The sequence below is a fragment of the Patagioenas fasciata genome, chromosome 2 (genome assembly GCF_037038585.1).
Source record: "Patagioenas fasciata isolate bPatFas1 chromosome 2, bPatFas1.hap1, whole genome shotgun sequence".
Taxonomy (NCBI): domain Eukaryota; kingdom Metazoa; phylum Chordata; class Aves; order Columbiformes; family Columbidae; genus Patagioenas; species Patagioenas fasciata.
Genome location: NC_092521.1, coordinates 37,291,424 through 37,313,351, shown reverse-complemented (window position 1 = coordinate 37,313,351; position 21,928 = coordinate 37,291,424). Strand labels below are relative to the sequence as shown.

General features: G+C 39.0%; 2 protein-coding genes, 1 long non-coding RNA gene and 1 other non-coding gene across 16 annotated transcripts in view; 2 read left to right on the top strand and 2 right to left on the bottom strand.

The window, feature by feature from the left end:
• The window catches only part of SGK3 (serum/glucocorticoid regulated kinase family member 3), a 36,332-nt gene extending 32,497 nt beyond the window's left edge, over positions 1–3,835 (top strand). For all 7 annotated transcript variants that reach the window (XM_065831752.2, XM_071804055.1, XM_071804052.1 and 4 more), the window contains 3 exons: positions 113–268; positions 1,354–1,443; positions 2,432–3,835. In XM_065831752.2, the coding sequence (XP_065687824.1) occupies positions 113–268; positions 1,354–1,443; positions 2,432–2,602 (417 nt within the window). In that variant the 3' untranslated portion in view covers positions 2,603–3,835. The remainder of the gene's footprint in view (positions 1–112; positions 269–1,353; positions 1,444–2,431) is intronic.
• A 1,734-nt stretch (positions 3,836–5,569) lies between these two features.
• LOC136098734 (uncharacterized) lies at positions 5,570–21,367 on the bottom strand. Of its 7 annotated transcripts, XR_011737408.1 has the most exons (8): positions 21,228–21,358; positions 19,721–19,833; positions 18,794–18,892; positions 18,164–18,313; positions 17,625–17,778; positions 9,098–9,231; positions 7,562–7,599; positions 5,589–6,402 (listed from the first exon to the last, which is right to left on the bottom strand). It is a non-coding gene; the product is annotated as an uncharacterized lncRNA (long non-coding RNA). The 7 variants fall into 7 exon arrangements; XR_011737407.1 differs by having other exon boundaries at positions 5,570–7,599; positions 21,228–21,357; XR_011737409.1 differs by lacking the exons at positions 5,589–6,402; positions 7,562–7,599; positions 9,098–9,231 and adding exons at positions 14,282–16,443; positions 16,768–16,834 and having other exon boundaries at positions 21,228–21,357.
• Positions 7,375–16,848, top strand: MCMDC2 (minichromosome maintenance domain containing 2). The gene is made up of 14 exons (XM_065832379.2): positions 7,375–7,616; positions 7,702–7,832; positions 7,929–7,988; positions 8,292–8,487; positions 9,407–9,529; positions 9,710–9,817; positions 11,055–11,183; positions 11,692–11,923; positions 13,618–13,823; positions 14,144–14,310; positions 14,682–14,858; positions 15,393–15,535; positions 16,079–16,188; positions 16,682–16,848. Exons 1-14 carry the CDS (start codon positions 7,517–7,519, stop codon positions 16,846–16,848), a joined length of 2,049 nt encoding a protein of 682 aa, XP_065688451.1. The 5' UTR covers positions 7,375–7,516.
• LOC136099158 (small nucleolar RNA SNORD87) lies at positions 18,390–18,468 on the bottom strand. The gene has a single exon (XR_010651050.1). It is a non-coding gene; the product is annotated as a small nucleolar RNA SNORD87 (small nucleolar RNA).
• Positions 21,368–21,928: the final 561 nt, after the last annotated feature.

Below are 21,928 nucleotides of genomic sequence, written 5' to 3'. Positions count from 1 at the left end.
GTAGATTTCTTCACCGTAGTTTGTAGTTCTTACAGAATTACTTAGTGTTCAATACATATGGAAAAAAAAGTTGCATGTAGCTTCAAATTCATGTATAACTTTTATTTTTTAGCCGCCTTTTTACTGCCGTGATGTTGCTGAGATGTATGAGAACATTCTTCATAAGCCCCTAGTTTTGCGCCCAGGAATCAGTCTTACAGCCTGGTCTATTCTGGAAGAACTTCTGGAGAAAGATCGGCAAAGCAGGCTTGGAGCAAGGGAAGATTTTGTATGTAATATCCTAATTTATCGAGTCCTGCTTCATTTAAAGAGACATCAAATTTATGTGCACAGCACAGGTTTAATAGTTGGAGATAGAGACAGACATAACAGAGCAATCTCTGTGTTCCTCCTTTTTATTTCTTGGTTAAAGACACCAGTGTGATTAATCCATGAAAGTTTTTGGGGATAGGAGAGAGGTGATTGTTGTGGGATATTAATATTTTGAGTTTGGTTGCTGCTGCACCTTCCAGTAAAGGAAACACAGTTCCTGGTGTAGTAGTGACTAGGCTGTACTAAAGTAGGTTTCACTATTTATAGTGAAACTGGGAAATAATCAAAAGAAAAAGCTATTTTCTGGTAATGACATTTTAACTACCTGAAAACCAGTCTTCAGATAAAGAAGAACACTAGTACCGTGCAAACAACAGCTCTTTTTTTTAGCCTTGAAATCATGGCAAATGTTTATGCAGTGTAACAACAAAATCTTTGTTTGCAATAAGGTGATGTGAGAAAGTGTAGATGTCTTCAGAACCATGCAATGAGGAATGATCTAAAAGGACTTTCTGTCCATTAATGGCGAGATCTTTGTAGTCTTCTGTTGCAGCCTTAACGTTAAATAGTCTGACCTTATCAGAGCATTTAGACTGTGACATTGTACTTTCTCACATTGTGGAGCAAGAGGAAGGGATGATAGCATTCCACATTGCCATTTGCTGCTTTGTAACTAGTAAGCATACTGCAGAGTTGTCAAAGCAGCTGCTTCTCAGATAATTATCTACTTTACAAAAACTAACAAAACTTTAAGGCACGAGCAGAGATACTAACAGAAAACAGTCTTGCTCTGTGGTGGACTTCAAGGTGGTTGATTTTAAGGCTTAAAAGGAGAAAATATGATCTTAAAAGGAAACCAGTAGAGGCAGGCTAACAAATTTTATTTGCTGTTTTTACCAACTACAGCTTTTATTGCAAAGTAAACTGTGAATAAATAAACTGATGAAGGACTTCCTTATGTGCATGCAGTCTGAAGTAGTATTTACTATAATGAATAGAATGGATTTCTGAAATACATAAAATATTTATTCCTTACTGCAGCTTGAAATTCAAAAGCACCCGTTTTTTGAATCTCTCAGCTGGACTGATCTTCTTCAGAAGAAGATTCCACCACCATTTAATCCTAATGTGGTAGGTGTCTGGTGCTGGTTTAGTTCATACCTGCCAAATTCCTGCTGTTGAGGGCTTACCTGTTTGCCAAGAATGTTTGTTTCAGGATGGTGAAGAATGGGAACCTCCCAGTGCTTACTAGCCTTTTGAGCAGTCAGACTTCTGAGCAGTGATGCTGCCTTTTCTTACTTAAAACTCCGTTTGACATATCACTGTTTCCTCTGCATATTCCTCTCAAAGTACTATCATTTTTGTGGGGTCAGAAGACCAAAGAAGAAAATACAGATAGCCTCTTTATTTGAAGACTTTCCAAATGACTGGTTTCCTGCTGTTTTTGTAGTTTTTAAGCCTTAGTTGCAGCTTTTCTCTATTTTCCCATCGGTTTAAACTATGTCAACCTGTGACTGCCTGTCCAAAACACTTGGGATTTGGTGGGGTGGTAAGGAGGGAGTCCTTCCTAAAGTCACTTCAGAGCATCACCTTTTGTGGAGTCTTTGTCTGTTTGGTGAAGAAGCCTCAGCTGTCATGTCTCTCCTGTGACTTAATATTACTGTGCTTTAGTTCTTAGTGTGTTACTGGGAAGGTGATCCATCATAACAGTACCACTGTAAAATTTAACACAGTATTATTGGTGGACAGGAGAGAAAGATAATTGGGTGGTGGTGGTTTTTTGGTGGGTTTGGGGGTTGTTTTTTTGGTGGTTTGGTTTTGTTGCAGCAGGAGGGGTTGTAGTTTTTGCATCTCCCTAGCAGGCATTTAAGAGATATTTCTTAAGTTTGTCAGATCATAAAGGTGTGTAGGTTTTGGCTGGACCTCCAGCCTAAAAGAAACAGGCTTTTAATAACTGTTTTAAGGGATGCTGTAATGTGCTGCTTTAAATTTGCTACACTTAAATAGGAAGGAACAATGTGAAGTAGATAGACTCAAGAGTTAAACTTTAAATCTAAAGGACAAGCACAAGTTTAAAACACAGTATTAATACGACAACTGACAGATCTTTGTTTTCTAGGTTGGACCAGATGATATTGGGAATTTTGATGCAGTGTTTACAGAAGAAATGGTCCCATACTCAGTTTGTGTTTCTTCTGATTACAACATTGTTAATGCCAGTGTCCTAGAGGCAGATGATGCATTTGTTGGATTTTCTTATGCACCACCTTGTGAAGATATGTTTTCCTAGGAAGTTAGAAGCCAACAGTGTTTTGGAAGACTTGGGGTAATCTGAAATGTTAGAGTTATGGACACATTCCAAAATAGTGTAAACTAGTGCCTCGTTTTGTATGTAGGTTTGAAACCTATGAACAAACTTTCTCTGCTGTATAGGAGGAATTTGGGCATTTTGGATGGCTTTCTTTGGGGTTTGAACTGTTTGTTCCTGCTGCAGAAAATATTTTTTTAAAAACTTTAAGAAGCATTAGCTACATATTTTTTAAGAAAAAACACTGACTGTTCTCCTCAGTCCCTTCAAGTTTACATTCTTACCTATCTAAGATTTGGCTGGCACAAACAGCAGCAAATTTAGTAAAATTTATAAATGCTTTTGTACCTATTTACAGTGACTTTGTGCTTGAATTGTAACTATGCAAACTGTCTTTTGTATATCCTGGTTTAAAAAGGTAAATGTTTTCCCTGTTTTATCAGTTTGAAATGTATGTTAATTTACCTATCAGCACTTAAATGAGGGGTTAATATAAGTTAAGACCAAGATTCTTAAAGGACTTCTACAGAATGAGAAGTTGGTCACGTAAAACTGGATTGTTGCTCTTGCACTTGCTGAAGCATACACATTCACTCAACAGGATTATCTGAGGTGTGGGAGATTACTCAAAACTGGAATGGAACAAATTAACTGGATTGATTTGATAACATTACTGATCATGTGTTCTACTTTTCTTTCCTCCATGAGATAAATAAGTCTATATTTCAGTTACATTTAAAATGTATTTGGTTAAAACACTGCTTTTCCAAAGATATAACATGCAATAATTACTGTTACTTTAAAAGGCTATCTTGCTTTGAGCTTTTGGAGGCAGGTGGTGAGGGGATCAGGCCAAATATTAGGGATTTTTCTCACAGATTTATACTTCGAAACACTAATGTTCCAAATTGAATTGTCTTTGTGTTCCAGTTTGCACCATTTTTAAATCTTCACTTGATATTGGGGGGTTGGGGGGAATCTAAGTTTTGCTGATAATTTAAAAAATGTGAAAAGCTATTGTATTTCTGATAACATACATGTGTATAGACAAACTGATAATTCTGAACAATTTCTGTTTAAGGAAATTTTTTTAAACAATGCAAAAATTGACTGCAGTTACAGTGTATAAAAGCCTATCATGGTAATAGTTTTATTATATATATATATATATATTACTTGTAAATAACAACTTATTTTTGTCTGTTACTTCAAAAATGTTCTGTGTTTTTTGTTCATAAATACATTCAGCTAAATGCCTTGATTTGTGAGAGGTCTGATAAGACACTGAGGAGTAGCCAGAGTTAAATGTTAGATAAATTTCAATATCTAATATCAAAATCTCATTTTTGACAAAATAAGAACTAGCTAAGATATATCACTTACAAACTGGGATTATTGGGGAAAAGAGTGTATCAAATCATAATTCTTCTGAAATTTATCTTGTGTCAATAGTGAAACATTAGACAAGTGGAAACTAAAACAGGATTCCTTGCTTATCTCAGGAAATACCTTCTTATACCACTGTCTCCTGCATAGTGCTTAAGTGGAGCAGAGCAGTTGATACAGGGGGGGTTGGAAGGAGTGGCTGAGTAAAAGAAGCAAGAATTGCCATTGGTGTGTAAGGGAGGAAGGAACTGTATCGTTTGTGGGAGCGGAGTGGTGCCGTGGTGCTCATTTTCCATAGTGCTGCTCTGAAATTTTGAGAGGTTTGGAAACAGCGGTGCAACTCTTCAGGACAACCAACAACTACATGCATGTGCTTGCAGTTATCATCATTTGGAAGCAACAGCCCCACCTTTTTTTGTTTGTTTTTAAATTGATTGTCAGATAGCAAGTATCCATTCTTAGACTGAACTTTTACTCTGTGTAGTCCTGAAATGTCGGCTACTGTAACTACCTTTTCTTTATGGCAAGGAAACATGTACTCAAGCTGCTTTCTGCCTCTCCCAGGAGGAGGTACGATACTGTAGGGAGATGGGGACGAGGAGGGATACTTGTGAAGTTGTTGCTGTGGGAGCTAGCACCCCTTTTATTTTTTGTCTTGTATTTCAAAGATGCCTATACCTAGCTGCCTGACTGGGTGAAGGGGTTTGGGCTTTGGCCTTTTTTTGCTCAGAAATTTGGTGGGTTTTGTTTGGTTTGGGTTTTTTTTCCTAATACAAAAAAAATGGCAATGGTAGTTGAAGTTATTTCTGGGAGAGCACCTTAATAATTGCTTATTAAGCTTTTTCTTTCAGCAGGCTCTGCCTTTTTGGTGAAATGTGAATGTGTTAAACGTATCACACTTGCTTTTTTCCTTCTGCTGTAAGTTCATGTTGTGAAATGCCTGGGTCAGATCAGGACTTTTAAAGATAACAGACTCTGTGTGCAATGTCAGGCAATGAAGCCTTGCAACACTTCTGCATCAAGTGCTCTCATTCTGCATTTCATGATGCTGGTTGTCGAAGTAAGATGACTCTGCTCACTATGTAGTAGCCGCTTCACCCGATGCGACGCTGAAAAGTGAAATCTGAAGCACCAGTTGTGGTAGGAGATTGTGGAAGAACCTACACAGGAACCACCTGTGGTATTCCTTTCCTGTTTTGGCAGAAATGTAATAAAAGGAGGTAAAATTTCTCTTTTTCTGACTAATGCGGGGGCTTTTTGCCTGACCATGGTGAAAGAGGATTGTTCCTCCCCTTCAGAGGGGCAGCTGAACCCTGTGAGCAGCAGCCTTCTCTCCTGGTGCTGTGGAAGCAAAGGAATGGGGCAGAAGGGCATGGCAGTTGTAAAAATATGAACTGAAATACAACAGAAAAAGAGTTCAGAGGTGCTGTCCTGAGAGGTAAGTTTACAGATGGCTGGCATGCTGAAGGCAACAGTTAAATACCCAATATTTATTAATAAAAGGGAGAAAAGGGTTTTATAAATATGTTGTGTTTCAGGATTTGCTACCCTGTCAGTACATTTCCCTTTTCTAGTGACCTGCCTAAGCCTTTGCCCGCAGCAAAGAAAAGGCAGCGCCTTCCACAGGGACTGTATGGTCAATGGGGCGGGTGCGCTTGTGCAGCTGTGGGTGAGGGGCGGGGAGAGGAGCCGTTTTCGGCACTGGTGGCGGTGTCCGTGAGGGCTGCGGCTGCCGGGCGGAGCGGGAGTTGTGGCGCGTTTCCCGCCCACGCCGCGCGGGCTAACGGCTGTACCCGAGCGCGCCAACGCCTGCCGCCTGAGGGGTGCGGGAGTGGGAGCGGTACCGGCAGCCCCGTCCTGCGGCCGTCGGGCCCCTCGCTGCCGCCTCCTAAATATCGAGGGGGAAAGTTTTATGTCCTCTCTCCCCGCTGTGGTGTCGCCCTCACTGCCCGTTGCTGCAGACACCGCGGTGCTGAAGAGGGGCGCGTAGGAAGCCTGGGGAGTATTTTGGGGAGAGCGCCGGTGGGGTTTGTGAGGAGGGGGTGCTGATGGCAAGGAGCCTGAAGCCCGGGGGCAGGCTTTGGGCATCGTGCCCTGACACACACTGGAGTGCAGCTAAATGGGGTTACCCGGCTGTGGGGGAATGGATGAACGTGGTCACCCCGGTTGTGGGGCTGGTCAAACTTTATTCTGTGAAGGTTAGGAGATGACAGTGGTTAGTGCAGAATGACCTGGGCCGTTGCTTAGTCCTTCCTAGTTGTGTCTGGTGTCCTAGCCAGGAGAACACAGGGTCTGGGGAAATACAGTGAATCTGTGTGTCTATGTTTCTTTAATCCCCTCTTGCTGAAGGTTTCAAGGGATGGAGCAGTAGTCATGTAGGAGTAATCCTAAAGAACCTGAGAAAAAAAAAGAAAAAAGTCCCTACTATAAATTATCTTTCAACTTCTTCTTAAAATTTAATACTTCAGGCCACTAAACACATCTACCAGCCTAGAGCATGGAATTCTCAGACGTCAGGATTTACATTGCTGCCACACTCAGGTTGCACTGGTATCCAGTTAGCTCCTCCCTTAGATAAAGGTAGTTCTGTGAACTCCCACAGGACATCCCCTTCAGACGCTGTGGGCTTTGCTTCCCCATCAGCCCAATAATTCTGTGTCTTGTCCTTTACCAGGCAACAAAATCTACTTCTGAAGATTTAAGTGGTGTTTAATTTTGGTCATCTACAGAGAGGACAAAGGACACTTTGTAGAAGAAAATCTCTAAGACAGTAAACCACATACGTATATACAAAATACCATATTTTGGCTGTAGCGTGATTCTCCTTCTAAATTCAGCAAGTACTGCTTCACGGTACGAGATTTTACTTGAATAAATACGTAGAGATGTGGATAGTACACAATGAAAACACCACTGGAGAGCATGGTCAGCCTCCAAACCAGAACTGTTGTGAAGGTTTTGTCTTTGAGAACTGATTTTTCTGTGTATGTGCTGGAAATAAGTGTTTGCAAGATTGACACCTTAAGTGGGTGCTAAAGGGGGTAAAAGCAGAGCAGGGAAGTCAGATTTTAAAAAGGGAAAAGATGATGCCCAGTTTTACACTTCACAGCTATCACAGGCTTCTTGGATAAGGCAGATATTTAAATCTTACTTTCAATAGGCTGATTATACCTATAAAATACACAGGAGAGGTTAAATTAAATGCAGGCTTTAATTTCATGAGTTAGGGAATTGGGCAGCAAAATAATTAACTGAAAATATAAAGCACTAGAACATCATTCAGGAATTTACTTTGGGAATGTAGTATGCGTCAGCCATTATAAAGAACTTTCCATTGAACTGTGGTAGTTTAAAAATCCTTAAAGAATCGCAAAGTTTGAAAAAGAGACTATTTATTTTTGGTTTTATGGCTTGTTTAATACATACCTTGTTGCATGGCCAGTTCTAATATTGTTTCTTCACAGTTTATTCCAACATTTTGATAAAGAATGCAAAGATCTCTCTTGGAGAATGCATCATGAAATACAGAAAATGAGGGAAATTTCCCTTGTTTACCTTGACAGAAGTGGTGGCCTTCAGAAATTCGTGCACGACTGCAAAAAATATAATGGTATTACTCAATACATATTCTGTTAAATTGATACATAATGTTACACAAACCTCTGTTATTTTTATTAAACATACTTTTTCTACAGACTCAAAACAGAGTTATGCTGTTTATCGTTTCATTATTTCAATAAATCCTTCTGATATTACTGAATTAGATGCAGCTCTTGGAAACTGCATTCTTCATAATCCCATACAAGCTGCACAGATTTTTCAGTCAGTAAGTATGTATATATAGGCAAGAGTAGACAAAAGTACATCATCTATACCTGAACTAGATTTTCCTTTCTAAAATGAAGTTCTTTTTCAATCACAGGTATGTTTCATAGCTATTAAGACATTATCATTAATTGAACAATTGCAGACAGAAGCTCAGGTGAGTCTGCATTGTTCTCCATTTAGATCTTAAATCATTTGAGTATAGTGAAGTGTTAAAAAATAATATTTTTGTATTAACTTTTCAGTTTTCATTTTCCCTTTGGTTGTAGTAGTATTTGTAATTAAAAGTAGCTGGAAATGTCACCTAACCATACTGCAAGAATTTTGAGATAATGAGTGTGAAATTGAATTACACTTCATGTGTTTGTAATTTTTTTCTAGTAGCTAATCATCGTCTGTAAGTAAAGCAGTTATAAATAAAGTTTTTTTACAGTATTAGTATAATTGTGTCTCTTGTTAGGTTAGTATACTGCTGAAACCAACACATTTGCCACCTTTACCAAGTTATGTCCTCAGTCTTTCTGCATTTCCCTTTAATTACACATCTCAAAGATTTTATATGTCTGAAGGAATAGCAACTGCAATGGGAACAGTAACAAAATATACACAAGGAGCAAGATTTCTTTGTACTGAGGAAACCTGTCCATTTTCTGAAGGTAATAAAAGAAATATCTCAGTACTATTTCAAAAGTTTCTAAATAGACTTGATAATTTACAGAGATTAAAAACCTAGCATGGAAAGGGCATTTCTATGCAGTCTTATTATGCAGACATTTTTGTAATGAGCACAGCATGATTTTTATTAATGGAAAGTGGGCCCTGTCAGTGGCTCAGCATTATTAAAGGTTTTGGAAGCACAGCTGTGCCAGCACTCCATTTTCCTAATGCTGAAGATAGTTTATAAGAGAAAAGATACGTTGCCAATATAATTAAATTTTCTGAAAGAAAAAAGATAAAGTACTTTTTTCCCTTGGAAACTGTGTTTCTATTTATATAAAAATACAGTATGTTTAAGTGACTGGCAAAAGCATCTAGCATAGGACAGGTTTGTTTTAATGGGGAGATGAATTCTGTGGAACCACTTATTTGAGTAATATTAATATTACTGAACTGCTTGTATTGTTGCAGTATTAGGCCTTAAGTACTTTTAAGGCTGTTTCATTTGCTTCTTCCTGTAAGAGACCATAAAATTACGAAAGAGAAGTGAAATCCCAAAGTTAGAGACTGCAGAATAAATCATAATGATGTCTTTCTGAAGGCACATACCTCTAATAATGAGTATCCATCTCCCGTGTCATTTCCCCGTCAGGCACCGGCGGTAGCCGCTCGTTCCCCCTCGGAAACGCCGAGCTGTTCTGCTTGGGGGGTGCCAAGGGAAATTCTGCCATCCTGTGGTCAACCTGGAATAAATTATTCAGGTCGTTTTAGTGGAACCACAGTATACCAACAAGCTGCTCATACGAATAAATGCATGATAAATTTGGAATTTCACTGTCCAGTATTTTAGTCTCTTCATAATGGGAAATTTAAAATGAAAGGCATCTCCTCCTTGACTTTTTGTTTTTTTCTTTTTAGGGTTTAGCTATATAAGAGTGCATCTGCCTGGAGCTACAGAATCTGCCACAGTGAGGAATGATTTTGTGTGTAGCTTGTGTTCTTCACCACTGCAGGAAGACATGAAATATAGAGTACTTGGTGGTAGGATCTATGTGGTTTTATTTTTAGATCTGTTAGTTTCCTACTTGTGTTACTTAATAAGTAAGATGGTCAAGTGGAAAAAGCCCTGAAATGTACTAGTCATTTAAAAGGAAAAAAAAAAAAAAAGGAACTGTACTGTTTTCAAAGGAACTAACCTTTTATTTGCCTTTACTTTGAAAGATAAGCAAATAGTTGAAATGATTGATGCAAAAGTTCTTAATGCTTTGAAAGGATATTCCAACGATAAATCACATTTTATGATTCAGACGTTTACAGTTTTCTTGAGAGGTAAGCTGAATTTTGGAGATTTGTTAAATGTTTTAGAATTGAACTGTAATATTCACTTGCATTTTCCTTATAGGTCCATTTCTCTGGATAAAATGAAAGTAATAACTTATATTGCAGTTCTTCAATAAAGTTAGGGGTGAAAATACATAAAATTAGATGACTAAACAGTATACACAGGTGATTGAAGAGTACACATGGCAAAACTGTTATGTTCACTTCTGTACCTTCATATAAATAAAATCTCCTGACCAGCTTCACAGTATCACATACTAACTGTAGATGGGTTTTTTTTTCTGCTTTCTACTTCCTTTGTCCATACTGTTTCGCACTAACTGCATGCGTTTTAACACCCTCAGTCTAGCTGTTTTCTGCATTCCATCAGGACTTTTGGCTTCTACTACCGCTACTTACCACTGCAATCATTAAACGATTTCTAATGAGAATATCCAACTAGAATCACAACTCACCAACATACTTCCATTAGTTCTCGTAAAACAACAACCAAACCCCCAAACCAACATTATTCCAAAAGTCTATGGAATTATATTGTCCATTTCTGGAAAACTAAATAGCTCCAAGATTGTGAGATACACTTAAAAACTGATGCTGTGCGTGTATTGTTATAAAACACAATTTGTGGGTCAGATATTGCGAGTTTTGCATGCATTAAATTTCCACGGGCTTCAGTGACTCATGGGATTGGACAGGGTCTTAGAGCTGAGACTTGTATTTGGTTGGACCTAACTCTCATTTAAAAAAAAAAAAAAAAAGTGATTTTTTTTTTTTTTTTTTTAATTAAAGATGGTTCACAAAGCTACTGGATTTCCTTTTTATTGTGGTTTTACTTCTTTGACATTTTATAGGACAGTAACTAATAGTGGTGTAACCACAAGTTTCAGAGTAGGAATGCATACTTGCAAACAACTATTCATTTTCTTGTCAATGCAGAACTAAATGCATTATCCTTTTTTATCTCTTAATCAGGAATCTGCCTTTCCTCACCCACTGTGTCTTCCTTACCTTTTGCACTAACTAATTAGAATTGTATGCATCATTTTATTCTAGTCCATTACAGTGAACCTGGCACCCAACTGTTGTTTTCTGCAATTAAATAATAACATTCTGAATAGTTCAATTTTAAGTTTTCTGATCATACCTTTAAAACTGTCTTTACACCCTAACACATCTTCAGATTCCTCTCATCACCACTCTCTTTTTTTTTTTTCAAAATTTCTAGATGAACTGGTCAATAAAATGAAGATAGGAAACCACTACAAGATTATAGGAATCCCAGCTTGTGTGCAAAATGGCTTACAAGCTACAGCATGTATAGAAGTCAATAGTGTACAGCTCTGCAAACCAAATGGTAAAAGAGTTCCATTAAAAATTGACTTTAAAAGTTGGAAAACCTTCTAGAACAAAATTATGAGAAGTGGTACAGGTATCTATGACCTAGAGGTCCAGATTACAAAACCACTTCCTTGTAGTCTGCAATGTATGCTTACTGGTCTTTGAGAATATCACCTTTTGCCCCATTTCCATGCATTGAAAAGCTACATAATTCTTTCCTTCAGTTTTTCAACTTCTGTTTCCAACTTTTCCTATCTTTTGAAAGGTAGTTTGAAATTATACATTAAATGAAAGTGATATTTCAGTTTGTTATTAGTTTCTTATTGCATCAGTTTTAGCAGGACATGCTGCTACCTTTTTAGTAAAATTAATAGTGTCAGATGTTTACATTCTGAATTTGTGCTCAACACATAAACATTTGTTCTTTGTAAGTTTTGTATCGAGACTAGAATGATGACTTATTCTAATATATCTGCATAGCTCTCATATGAAGTGTTTGTTAACCTGTACTTTGTTATATTTAGGTCCTTCTTTTGTCGGTGACAATTTTAAGTATCTGCTCTCACTGACATCAACCTCATGCTGGAAGTTTACAGCCATCCTTGCCAATATCTTTGCTTCTCAAGTTGTCCCACCAGGCACTTGCAATACTCTCAAACTCACAATACTGCTGAGCCTAGTACAGACATGTGAAAAAGAAAATGCAGATTATCTGGATCTGTTGATTGTGACAAGCGACACACTAGTAATTGATAGGTAAAGATTCCTTATTCTTCACGTAAATTAGAATTAAAAACATGAGTATTTTTAAAGATAATAGGATTGGCCTTACATGAAAGGTTAAAGAGACTGTATTTTAAAAGAATATGCAGGGCCTCAACTTAGTAAAAATACCCAAATACACTTATTTTTTTCAAGTGATAAATCTGGGTCACAACTTCACTAATAATAAAACCCGTTAATGCCCTCATAATGTTCTCAATAAGATTTTAACACTAGCACTGTTTAGCAGAGCTCAAACAAAACGTTCTTCTAAAACTGAAGACTGTCCCAGAAGCTGGTGTTGATATAATAAAAGCAAATGGTTCTACTTTTCAAATCTTGAGCTTTTTCATCACCACTTCCCACCTATTAATAATGGCATTTTTGGTTAATAAGTGATGTGTAAATAGATACATTTATGTCACTCTTTTTCATAAAAGCTATACTGATAAAGTATCAAAAGTCACATGCATCTTTACATGTAGGTCATAAATCTGGCTGTTGCTACCTTTAGAAAAATGTTTTTCTGTATGTCTGCATCTTATGTATTTACCCCTTCACATAATTATAAGCTCTTAACACATTTTTGCATACACTGTGAAAAATTATGATATGGTCAGCTTTAAATTTACATTAATTTAAACAAAATTCCTTTATCCTTCCCCAACTGAAAACAGGGCTTCTTTCTTTATTTTTGAAAAAGATCTATGAGAGTGGCATGAATTTTATTTTCATTTGACAGTTCTTCAACAAATTTGTTAGTATTTTTTAGTTGGGGAAAAATACTTTCTTAACCATTTCAAAATGGAGCTGTAGAAATTAGTTCAAAGTTGAAAATAGTGTGGGCTGCGGGGTTTTCTTCCCCAGGTTGAGAAAGATTTCATGAGAGAAGTCATAGGAACTCCGAGTATTTTGAGCATCAAAACATCTGCTTAATATTAAAACAGTTGCACACTGTAAATCTTGGTCAGTACTGTCATTTGTACTGTCTTGCATGTGCACATAGTATTTGTCAGCAGCCTGTCAAAATAGGCATTTCGTACATCATTATTTATATTGGTATGATAGCCTATTTATTCTCATTAATCAATTTTATCTCAGTTATTAATAGCAGGATAAATTATGCTCTGGCATTTTAAAATCATTAGGAGCCTTTGATTGTGGAACCAGACAGACAATTTGCAAACTCTTTGTGCCAAGAAACATAGTACAGCAGATGAAAAAGAAATTTCTACACCTGCTTGCTCCAAAAGAATCTGAGAGGGAACGGGAGGGTAACCCAGGCAGGCAGAGCTTGCACATTCCCAGCCTTTTCATTTTTCCCAAATGGCCAGGATTGCAAATCCTGTACCCTTGTAAATCACTGGAAAAGTTTCTCTACAATAGGAATAGGAGTTAATAATATGGAGTTAAATTATGCGACTTCTTTGACTTCCTAGGAGTGAGTTCTATTACAAACCACAAATTGCCTCATGTTAAATCCATAAGAAATACAGTCCGCTTGGCAGCTTTTGGAGAGAATACTTAAATGTTTTGTTTTGACACTGGTTTTATGTTAGGGCTTGTTGTTGTTGTTTCTAAGTGAGTATTAATAAATACAAATACCATTATACAGTATTAAGTGTAGTATTGTTTTGAAAAACTGAATAATTTAACAATTTATGACTGAAAATTATTTAATCCCCTAGGCTTCTGAATTACAGCCTATGTCTTCTGCCTCGTGGCATACGACACCCACCTTCTAGTGACATTTTTCCTTCTGTGTCCAAAGATAAACACGGAACTGGAAGTGCCAGTATCCAAGCTTGCAGTGCTGTCCTGGCTAAGGGTGGTGTCTGTTACATAGGAGACTTATCTTCATACAAAAAGGATAAGCTTGAACTTCTACAGTCCGGTAATCTCATACATGCTAACAAATGAGGGGACACAACAAAACCAACATACAAATTCATGGCTAGGTTTGTTCCTCAGCTCATGGCCCTCAAATGCTGTGAAAAATCTATAATGCTATTTTTAATGTGTCTAAGAAAAGAACAAAAAAGCCAAGGTCCTATAAGCTTACATATACTACACAGGCTCCACTACAGAGATCCATTGATGTTGACAATTCTATTAAATACACGATAGCGACTGGTTTCAGGTCACATGTGTGGGACTAGAAATTATAGTTAAACTACACCAATTACAGAATTGACATATTTTGTCCTATCCTAGTGCTGGAAAGCAGAATGACAACAGTATTCATTCCTGGGAAGAAGTATGGAGAAGAGGCTGACCAACAAGTCACTATTTCAGTTCAAACCAATTTTTGGTCTTTTGTAGACGTGGATTCTTCTTCAAAGAAACATATACAAAAGGAAAACTTTTTAATTGGACAGATGGTAAAGCACATGCCTTGTTATGACAGTAACTGTACTATAGCAGTCATTTGTGTTGATAGTTATTTCAACGTACAAAATAATGAAAACAATCAATTTTGTTAGTATTTCCCAAAAAGTCACAACTTAAGTGACTTCAAATCAGGTACCTTCTAAAATGAGCTAGCTTTCCCAGAAGTAGGTATCATTTATTATTCAGAGTAGCTTTTGACAACTACTATTGAAACAGAATTTTACTGCATATATTACAGGTAATTTGTCTTTCAGGACTCGGTATATATGGATATTGAATATTTCAGATTGAAAAAACTGCAATGTTTCTACAAATCAAAAAGCTGAAATAATGATTTTGTTTTTCTGGATCTTTTCTTTAGGATGTGAGTTTGATTCCACCTAATCTTCTAGATGTTTTTGGGCTTCTGATATACAATGAGTTTCCTTCGTGTCGACCGTCTTCTCCTCTTGTGCATCATATCTTGAAAAAAGCTATCAATCCTGAAGCCATGCTGTACAAAGTCTCACAGCAGTTCCAAATGCAGGATTTTGAGGAGGTAACAGATACTGCCCAAGCATTTAGAAATGCATTATACTTGGGAATTTCATACTATTGCTGGAATCAGAAGGTTCTCTTCACACATTCACGTTGCTTATTTTTAAATCCTACCCATTCCCCCCCACCATACTCCCACTAGTGCTAATAGGATCATTGATACATTAGCTTCAGCTCTTTAAAAGAGCTAACATCATAAATTCAATTCAATATTGTTTCTGAAAAGCATAGGTTAACATTCATGTGAGAACAGGTCTCCAATACCTACTTTTGACAAGTTTATAATCAGTAGTAAAAGTTAACATTCCATTCTAAACAAACTGTCAATATTTCTAGTATAATTAATGGGTGATTCTGTTTAGTATCTGAGATCTATCCTTATGCATAACTGAATAGTGACAGCTATTTCTTTAAAAACTACTGGTAGAATTTATTGTCCAAACTGTTATTACTGTGGCAGTGGTATGTTAAAATGTGCGGAAAATAATTTTTTTTTTTTCTGGTTAAGTATTTAAAATGTGTACCCTCTCTCTAGTTTATTTTGTTTGCTAGGAATCTTCATGTTGAACTGAGCTCAGAAGCAGAAAACCTCATTCAGGGCTACTATCTTGCAAGTCGCAGAGTGAGAAGAGATTCTCTTAATGGTTCAACATTATCAGCATCTGCGCTAAAAATTTTGTATGTCCTACTTTTTAAAGTAAACACATCTATGTTGCAAATACAAATTCTCCTAACCTGCTCAAGAGCTTGTTAAATAAAAAATAGACATGACACTTAAGTTTTTAAAAGCTCAAGCATAATCTTATTGACTATTTATGAATACCATTTAATTTATATATTGATGTTGGGGAAAAAAAAAAAGAACTTTGTCAGGCAAACCCAGTGATTTAAAAAACAATTATCACTGCTGAAGCTATCTAGAAAAACAGAAAACTGATTTAAATTATCATAGCTTTGTGTTGTGCAGGTAAAAAAAAGTCTTTAGATAATATGCCAAGTTCTACAACTTTCATAACACAAGAAAGTCACACAATAATACATACTTTGTTAGTGACAAGTACAACTGCACAGTATTTGTGGGACGTTTACACAGCTTAAGTATAGAAACAAACACTCAAATGTTAACTTTCAATTTACAAAAGTGTTTTAAACATGGCAATACATACTGCATTCATGTGTGCACTATTTTTTATTTCTGATATGCTTATATTCATCTTTTAGGATTTCACTGTCTAAGGCTCACACTAAACTAAGTTTGAGAAACAAAGTACTTGAGGAAGATGCATTGATTGCCATCTTGTTACTTGAATCATCTCTTACTCTAAAACATGGTAAATAACATAACTCAGTCTTTAGTCTTGGTAACAGTGTCAATACTTTGTCTATTTGACAGAAGGTTTATATCAATTGTTTGAAGTAATTGTCATTTCAAATCAAAGTCCAGAATTTCCACTGTGGAGGACAGTGGAAGAGAAGGCAGAGAGCCTCAGTGATGTACATGATTAAGCTGCAGGCCCACACTGCACCTCCATCCTTTATGCTGGCTTATTTCAGGCCCAGGTTAAACTGAAGACAGATTACCCTCCCTGGGGAAACAGAAGACAAGGGTTGAGGATTTTTTTGTTGTTTATCTAGCATCACAGTCACATGTGTACACAAATTTGGTAGTGAGTCAAGAATTATGATGTTAACACTTGGTAATGCAATCTTATATGTTACAATTTTAATCTGTGTCACAGACGCTTTTCCTTCAAAGTCCTGGCAAGATTATAAAGTCTTTTGGCAAAAATATTGATTTTTTTTTTTTTTTTTGTCTTTCCTTAGGCAAGTCTGCATTATGCATTGCACCAAATCCTGTATTTCCATTTGACCTCAGTGATGAAAACTCCTTGCAACAGAGAGATAGTTACCTCATGCAGTGTCACCAGCAGCTACTGAAGTTTATTGCTGCATATGGCCCAGGAATTCACATTAACCCTAATGAAGAGTAAAAACTCCACTCAGTAAGTAATGCCTGAAGCTTCTACTTTAGCTTTTTGAGAGACTGCAATTAGAAATACACAACTAATAAGGGTTTTATTACTTTTATAAGACAGTTCAGTACCATTTTGCTAAGGAATAAAGCACAGCTGACAGGATTCAATTACAAGTTTTCTGACAGTGCTGTTTGAAGTCAAGAAGTGATGTCTTCAACCAAGGAGGCTTTCAGAATAAAGCCACAACCTGAACTTATCTTCCTGGCTACCACTGTTCATCCACAGTTCAGTTACAGGAGTAAAGCAAGGTTTTTAATAAGACTACAACTAACAATTAAACCAGGAGTTTAACTTCTAGTGTTTCATTTCAACTACATGAACTCTGCAGTTTTTCTTCTTGTTCTTTTAAAATGTTTCACCCAATGAGGGATAAATAGTTTTAAGTACATTAAAACTTTCCAGTGTAAGCCAACTTTCTTAAATTATGACTCATGTTCTATAAATTTTAGAAGGTATAAAAGTACCACCATACTGTTTAATGTTCTCAGTTTTACATAACAGCAACATAATATTAGACCAGGTTTCTGGTGTGGCCCTGCAATCCGGAGAGAAAAAAACAAAACACTACAACATACCAGAAGAACCACATACCACAATCAACAAACAACCCACAGAGTTCTTCCACATTACTTTACATAGGCTACAAGGGATAGTAGAACCCTGCAGTAAAGTGAAAAGACAAAAAAAAAAGATTACTTGATAGGTAGACAGCTCAGTAAGTTTGACTTTACCTCACTGCAAAAACAAGTGTAAAGAGTGGTGTGTAGAAGATGAGGTGTCTGAGATGCATCATGCTTCTCCAACTACGGACTTCCCTGTATTTTATCCTCCTAGTAAGAATATGGCAGCAGACATAACACTGAGCAAGTTTTATATCCAAGAGATCTGCATTAAAAAAAAAAAAAAAAAGGCAGCATAAAAATTATAGAGGCTTCCTGTCAAATCTGGACAAGCTGAATATGGGAGGCTTGGTGTGCCTCCTACCCAGGATGTCATCCAGCAGGATCGTGGTGCTACTGCTCACATAGATGCAAAAACCCTAGAGTCACTGGAAATTGAATCAAATCTTGCATTTTTGTACACACATTGCTTTGGGACTGCCACCACTAACATTGTAAACACTCATTTAGACAAGAAAACATAAGTTTACTACATGTTTTGACCATCGATTTATTAGATTTTGTTCAATTTATTCAGTACATTTAAATATTCATATCAAGTTCTAAGAGTGTCCACAAAGTCATTTCCCTTTCTGGAGTAACACTCTCACCTGAACTTCATTCGAGGCTTATTCACACATTTCACTTAACACCTACTCTTCTGCCTTACTATTGAATCAAGCAGTACTTCTGAGGAGCAAGAAGGGCCACGAAAACATTTCCAAGTGCATTAGAACTCCACATTTCAGACTGTTTTCAAGCTAAAAACAAAAAAAATAAAAAATCAAAGTAAGTTTTCTGTATGCTTAATCAATCTTATACTAAGTTATTAACTTAACTGGCATTTCAGATTAAAAGGTACACATCAAAAACCAGTCAGATGGGTAAACGGCAAAGATATCATCATTATGCCAGCAAAATTACTTCTAGGATAGACTTAAATAGAATTCCTTTACAAATAACTATTTTTGACAAGCCATATTAAGGAAGGTATATCCTAAAAAAAAAAAAAGGCAAAATTAGCACAACTTTTGATCCTTGCCTCTCCCCAGCTTCTGCTGTGATATTTTAAGCACAAATTAAAGACCAGTAGCAGCACCACATGTAAAGGACAGCACAACCAGTCAGCAGTCCAGCTGATGTAATGTGGCACAGCTTGAGACAGCAGCAAATACCACCAGCTACCAGTGCAGCTCACTGGAGCCTGAATACTGTAGTATCACAGTGAAAAAACAACTTACCTTCTTTAACACTCATACTTCTAGGAGTGGATGAAATCTACTGTATGTGCATACACAGGGCTTGAAGACAGCAGAAAAGGTCACCTGATGTCATAGCACCTTTTAAAGAGTAAATAAATCAGAAATGATGGTAGCAAATCAAACTCGAACAATCCTGCTAGTTACTGGCACTTCAGATACAACATTGCTCATCACAAAATTCAGTTGGGTAAACGGCAAAGAGTCATCATCATTATGCCAGCAAACAGTTTTCTACCTGTGATAAGACTGGTGCATTTTTCCAGATTTCAATCAAAGGGGATTTGTTAAATTTGTCTCAAGAGATGCACTTCAATAAATCAACATAAAATCTTGTTTTAAACAGTTATGTGCAGAACAGATCCAGAATAGCCAAGAGCAAGTTAAAAAAAAAGAAAAAAGGCAGCTTTCTCTGGGCTCAAAAACACAGGCCCCTTGTTACATTCAATCCCCAGATAGCAATTCTCTCTCTAGAGGTAAAGTTCACTGCCATGGTCACCTTACCCTTTGGAATACATTCCAGCACACCAGTGTATCTAAGTGCCAGTAGGGATGGCAACTGAGCACACTGTTCTTCACTCTCACTTCCAACTAGCATCTGTTAACTCTTCAAAGCAGGAATCTCATTTCTCTCCCCAACTAGATTCTCTGATATTACTACACACCTCTCTCCTGACTCCTTTGGCATTCTTGGATTATATCTGCTTTGTTCTAGGGAGCAAGTCTTAGGGGTTTGTAGCTGTCATAATACCTTTTGTTAGAATTTCAACCCTTTAACCCTACAGGCAAACAATCATATTCCTCCTTATCCATAAGGTAATTTACATGCCATTAAACAGCTTCAGAGATCCAGATCTAGATTTCAGGAGGCTTTCCTCAATGTTTTTGAGTACAGTAAGAAATAATTACTTCTGTAGCTCCAGAATTCACGTGACACCTTTCTGCTTGCAAGATGACAGCATGGCAGAGCCCAGACTGAAGATTCCCACAGCCAATAACAAACTCATCTCTTCACTTGCTGCCTAAAACAAAGACGAGATAAAATATGTCAGATTCAGAGAATTCTGCTGCTGAGCCACTAGCAGCAAACATCAGCATTTCCTTGGGCAAAGTAAACCGGTCAAATAAACCGGTTTTATAGTTACCTGGGGAGCAAACTACAGACAGCATCAGCTGAGATCAAGGTCAAACAGAGGCACAATCATTTTACCAAGAACAAACTCCAGTATGAAGACTGATTGCAGGGCTATTACGCTGCTCCTAACGAGCTGCCATCACTGGGGTTGGAGTACCCCAGCAGGGTACAGCCTTTAACCCTAGCTTATGTGCCACATTCTTGGGAACTCGCATGTTTTTGCTGTCAGTTGAATTAAGGTCAGCACCTGCACTACAGCCCTGGCAAGGAGAGCATTACCACAGGGATGGCCAAAAGCCCTGGAGCCCTGTCCCTGCCAGAACTCACTACTTTTGATCTGTGCCTACAACACAAAAAGGGCATAGTAAGGGTCACCATACCAAGCTTGCCAAATTCCCCAAAGGAAAAAAGTGGTAATTTATCTTTAGACTTAGGACACACATTTGCCAATGAAAATGATTTATCAGCAAAACCAAGTCTCTGCATGTCCAACCTGTCATTCCTTTGAATACCTGATGAACCAAGAGATAATTCAAAGTAAGAAGTACAGGTCACCAGTGGAGTGGCACATACTAATTAGCTCATCTTAGCCTCATGAGACATACAGACATGCCTGGGAAGCCTGTGTGGCTAGTGAGCATTAGCTGGAATTAAGTCACCTCCAGCATCCAGACTACACCAGTGGTTAGTGCACTGCTGCAGCAACCAAACTCAGGACAGAGTTACAACAGTGTGACAGTCACTCATCTTTTAAACGATGGGTTATGCTGACTGGAAAACAGTGCCTGCCACCCATCCTTCCATTCTGGAGATTATGCTTCATTGTTCCAAACTATCAGAATTGGATTTCCTACACTGAACAGCTTGAAACGTTTCTAATCCCTCCAAAAAGTTATAAAACCCACTACTGTTCAGACGAGCATGTGCTGGGACTGCCGACCCTCTCTAAGGCAGCAGCAGCAAGTCAGCGCCGGGGTGGTTCGGCCGCTCCCGGCGCCCACCGGGCAGCGATAGCCGCTCCGCTGCAGCGAGGTCACACTCAGCGGCCTAAGCTACCGCGCCGTTACCGGAGGCTGAGGCACACACGGAACCGCTCAGAAGCCGCACAGCTACCGGCAGCCACCGGGCCAGCCACACGGCGGAGCGCCCGCGGCGCCATGCACCGAATGACCCAGCCTCGCCAGATGCTGCTGAAGGCGCCCGGGAGCCCCCCGCCTCCACAGGAGGGGCTCCCACACACACCGCGTCTCTGTGCCCTTCCCCCCAGGCCCCGCTCGGTACCGGTGCGGCCGCGCTGCTGCTGCCACCGCACCCGGCTCCGCAGTGCCGCAGGGCGCACGGAAAGAAATCCTGTCTGGCGGGTTCCCGTTAAATAGGCCGCGCGCCAGGGGCGGGGAAGGCGCGCGGCACCGCGGCGCTTTCCGGCGGGGTGGTGCCTGTGGTGATCTTGGGCGTGGCTGCGTGCGTGCGCGCGCACGCGCGGCGGGCCCGTATCCGTTACCGGGTCTGAGACGGGGGCTGTGTTGGTAGCCGCGGCAGCCGCTGGGGGGTTGGTCGTTCGCCCGCCCGCCGCGGTTGTGTCCTGCACACCCGGGCCGCCGCAGCGGCGCTTGTGCCCGGCCGGGGAACACTGAGGGGCGGCCTGGGCTGTTCGTACCCGTGACAGCCGCTGAAACGGCGCTTCCCCGGGGATTCGGGCAGCGGGAGTCCCGCAGCGGCTCGCTGGGGCACAGCCCGGGCTGCGGGCGGAGGAGCCGGGGGCCTGGGCCGGGCCCGGCCCCACTGCAGCCCCGGGCCGGCGGGTGCGGGGAGCTGGCAGCCAACCCGCAGGGACGGGCAGCTAGTGGGGCCGCAGTTTGGTTGAAACATGGAAGAGTTTGCCCCAGGTCGTTAGGAGTGGAATATCTGAGGAGAAAGGACGCTCGCTTTCTTTTTGTTGTGTTCTCTATACAACAGTATTTGTAATAAAACACAGCGTTTTC

Coding starts and splice junctions, on each gene's coding strand:
- MCMDC2 (XM_065832379.2), top strand. CDS start 7,517: ATGCATCATGAAATACAGAAAATGAGGGAAATTTCCCTTGTTTACCTT. Junction 11,924..13,617: donor GACACACTAGTAATTGATAG/GTAAAGATTCCT, acceptor TTAATCCCCTAG/GCTTCTGAATTACAGCCTAT. Junction 14,311..14,681: donor ACTTTTTAATTGGACAGATG/GTAAAGCACATG, acceptor TCTTTTCTTTAG/GATGTGAGTTTGATTCCACC.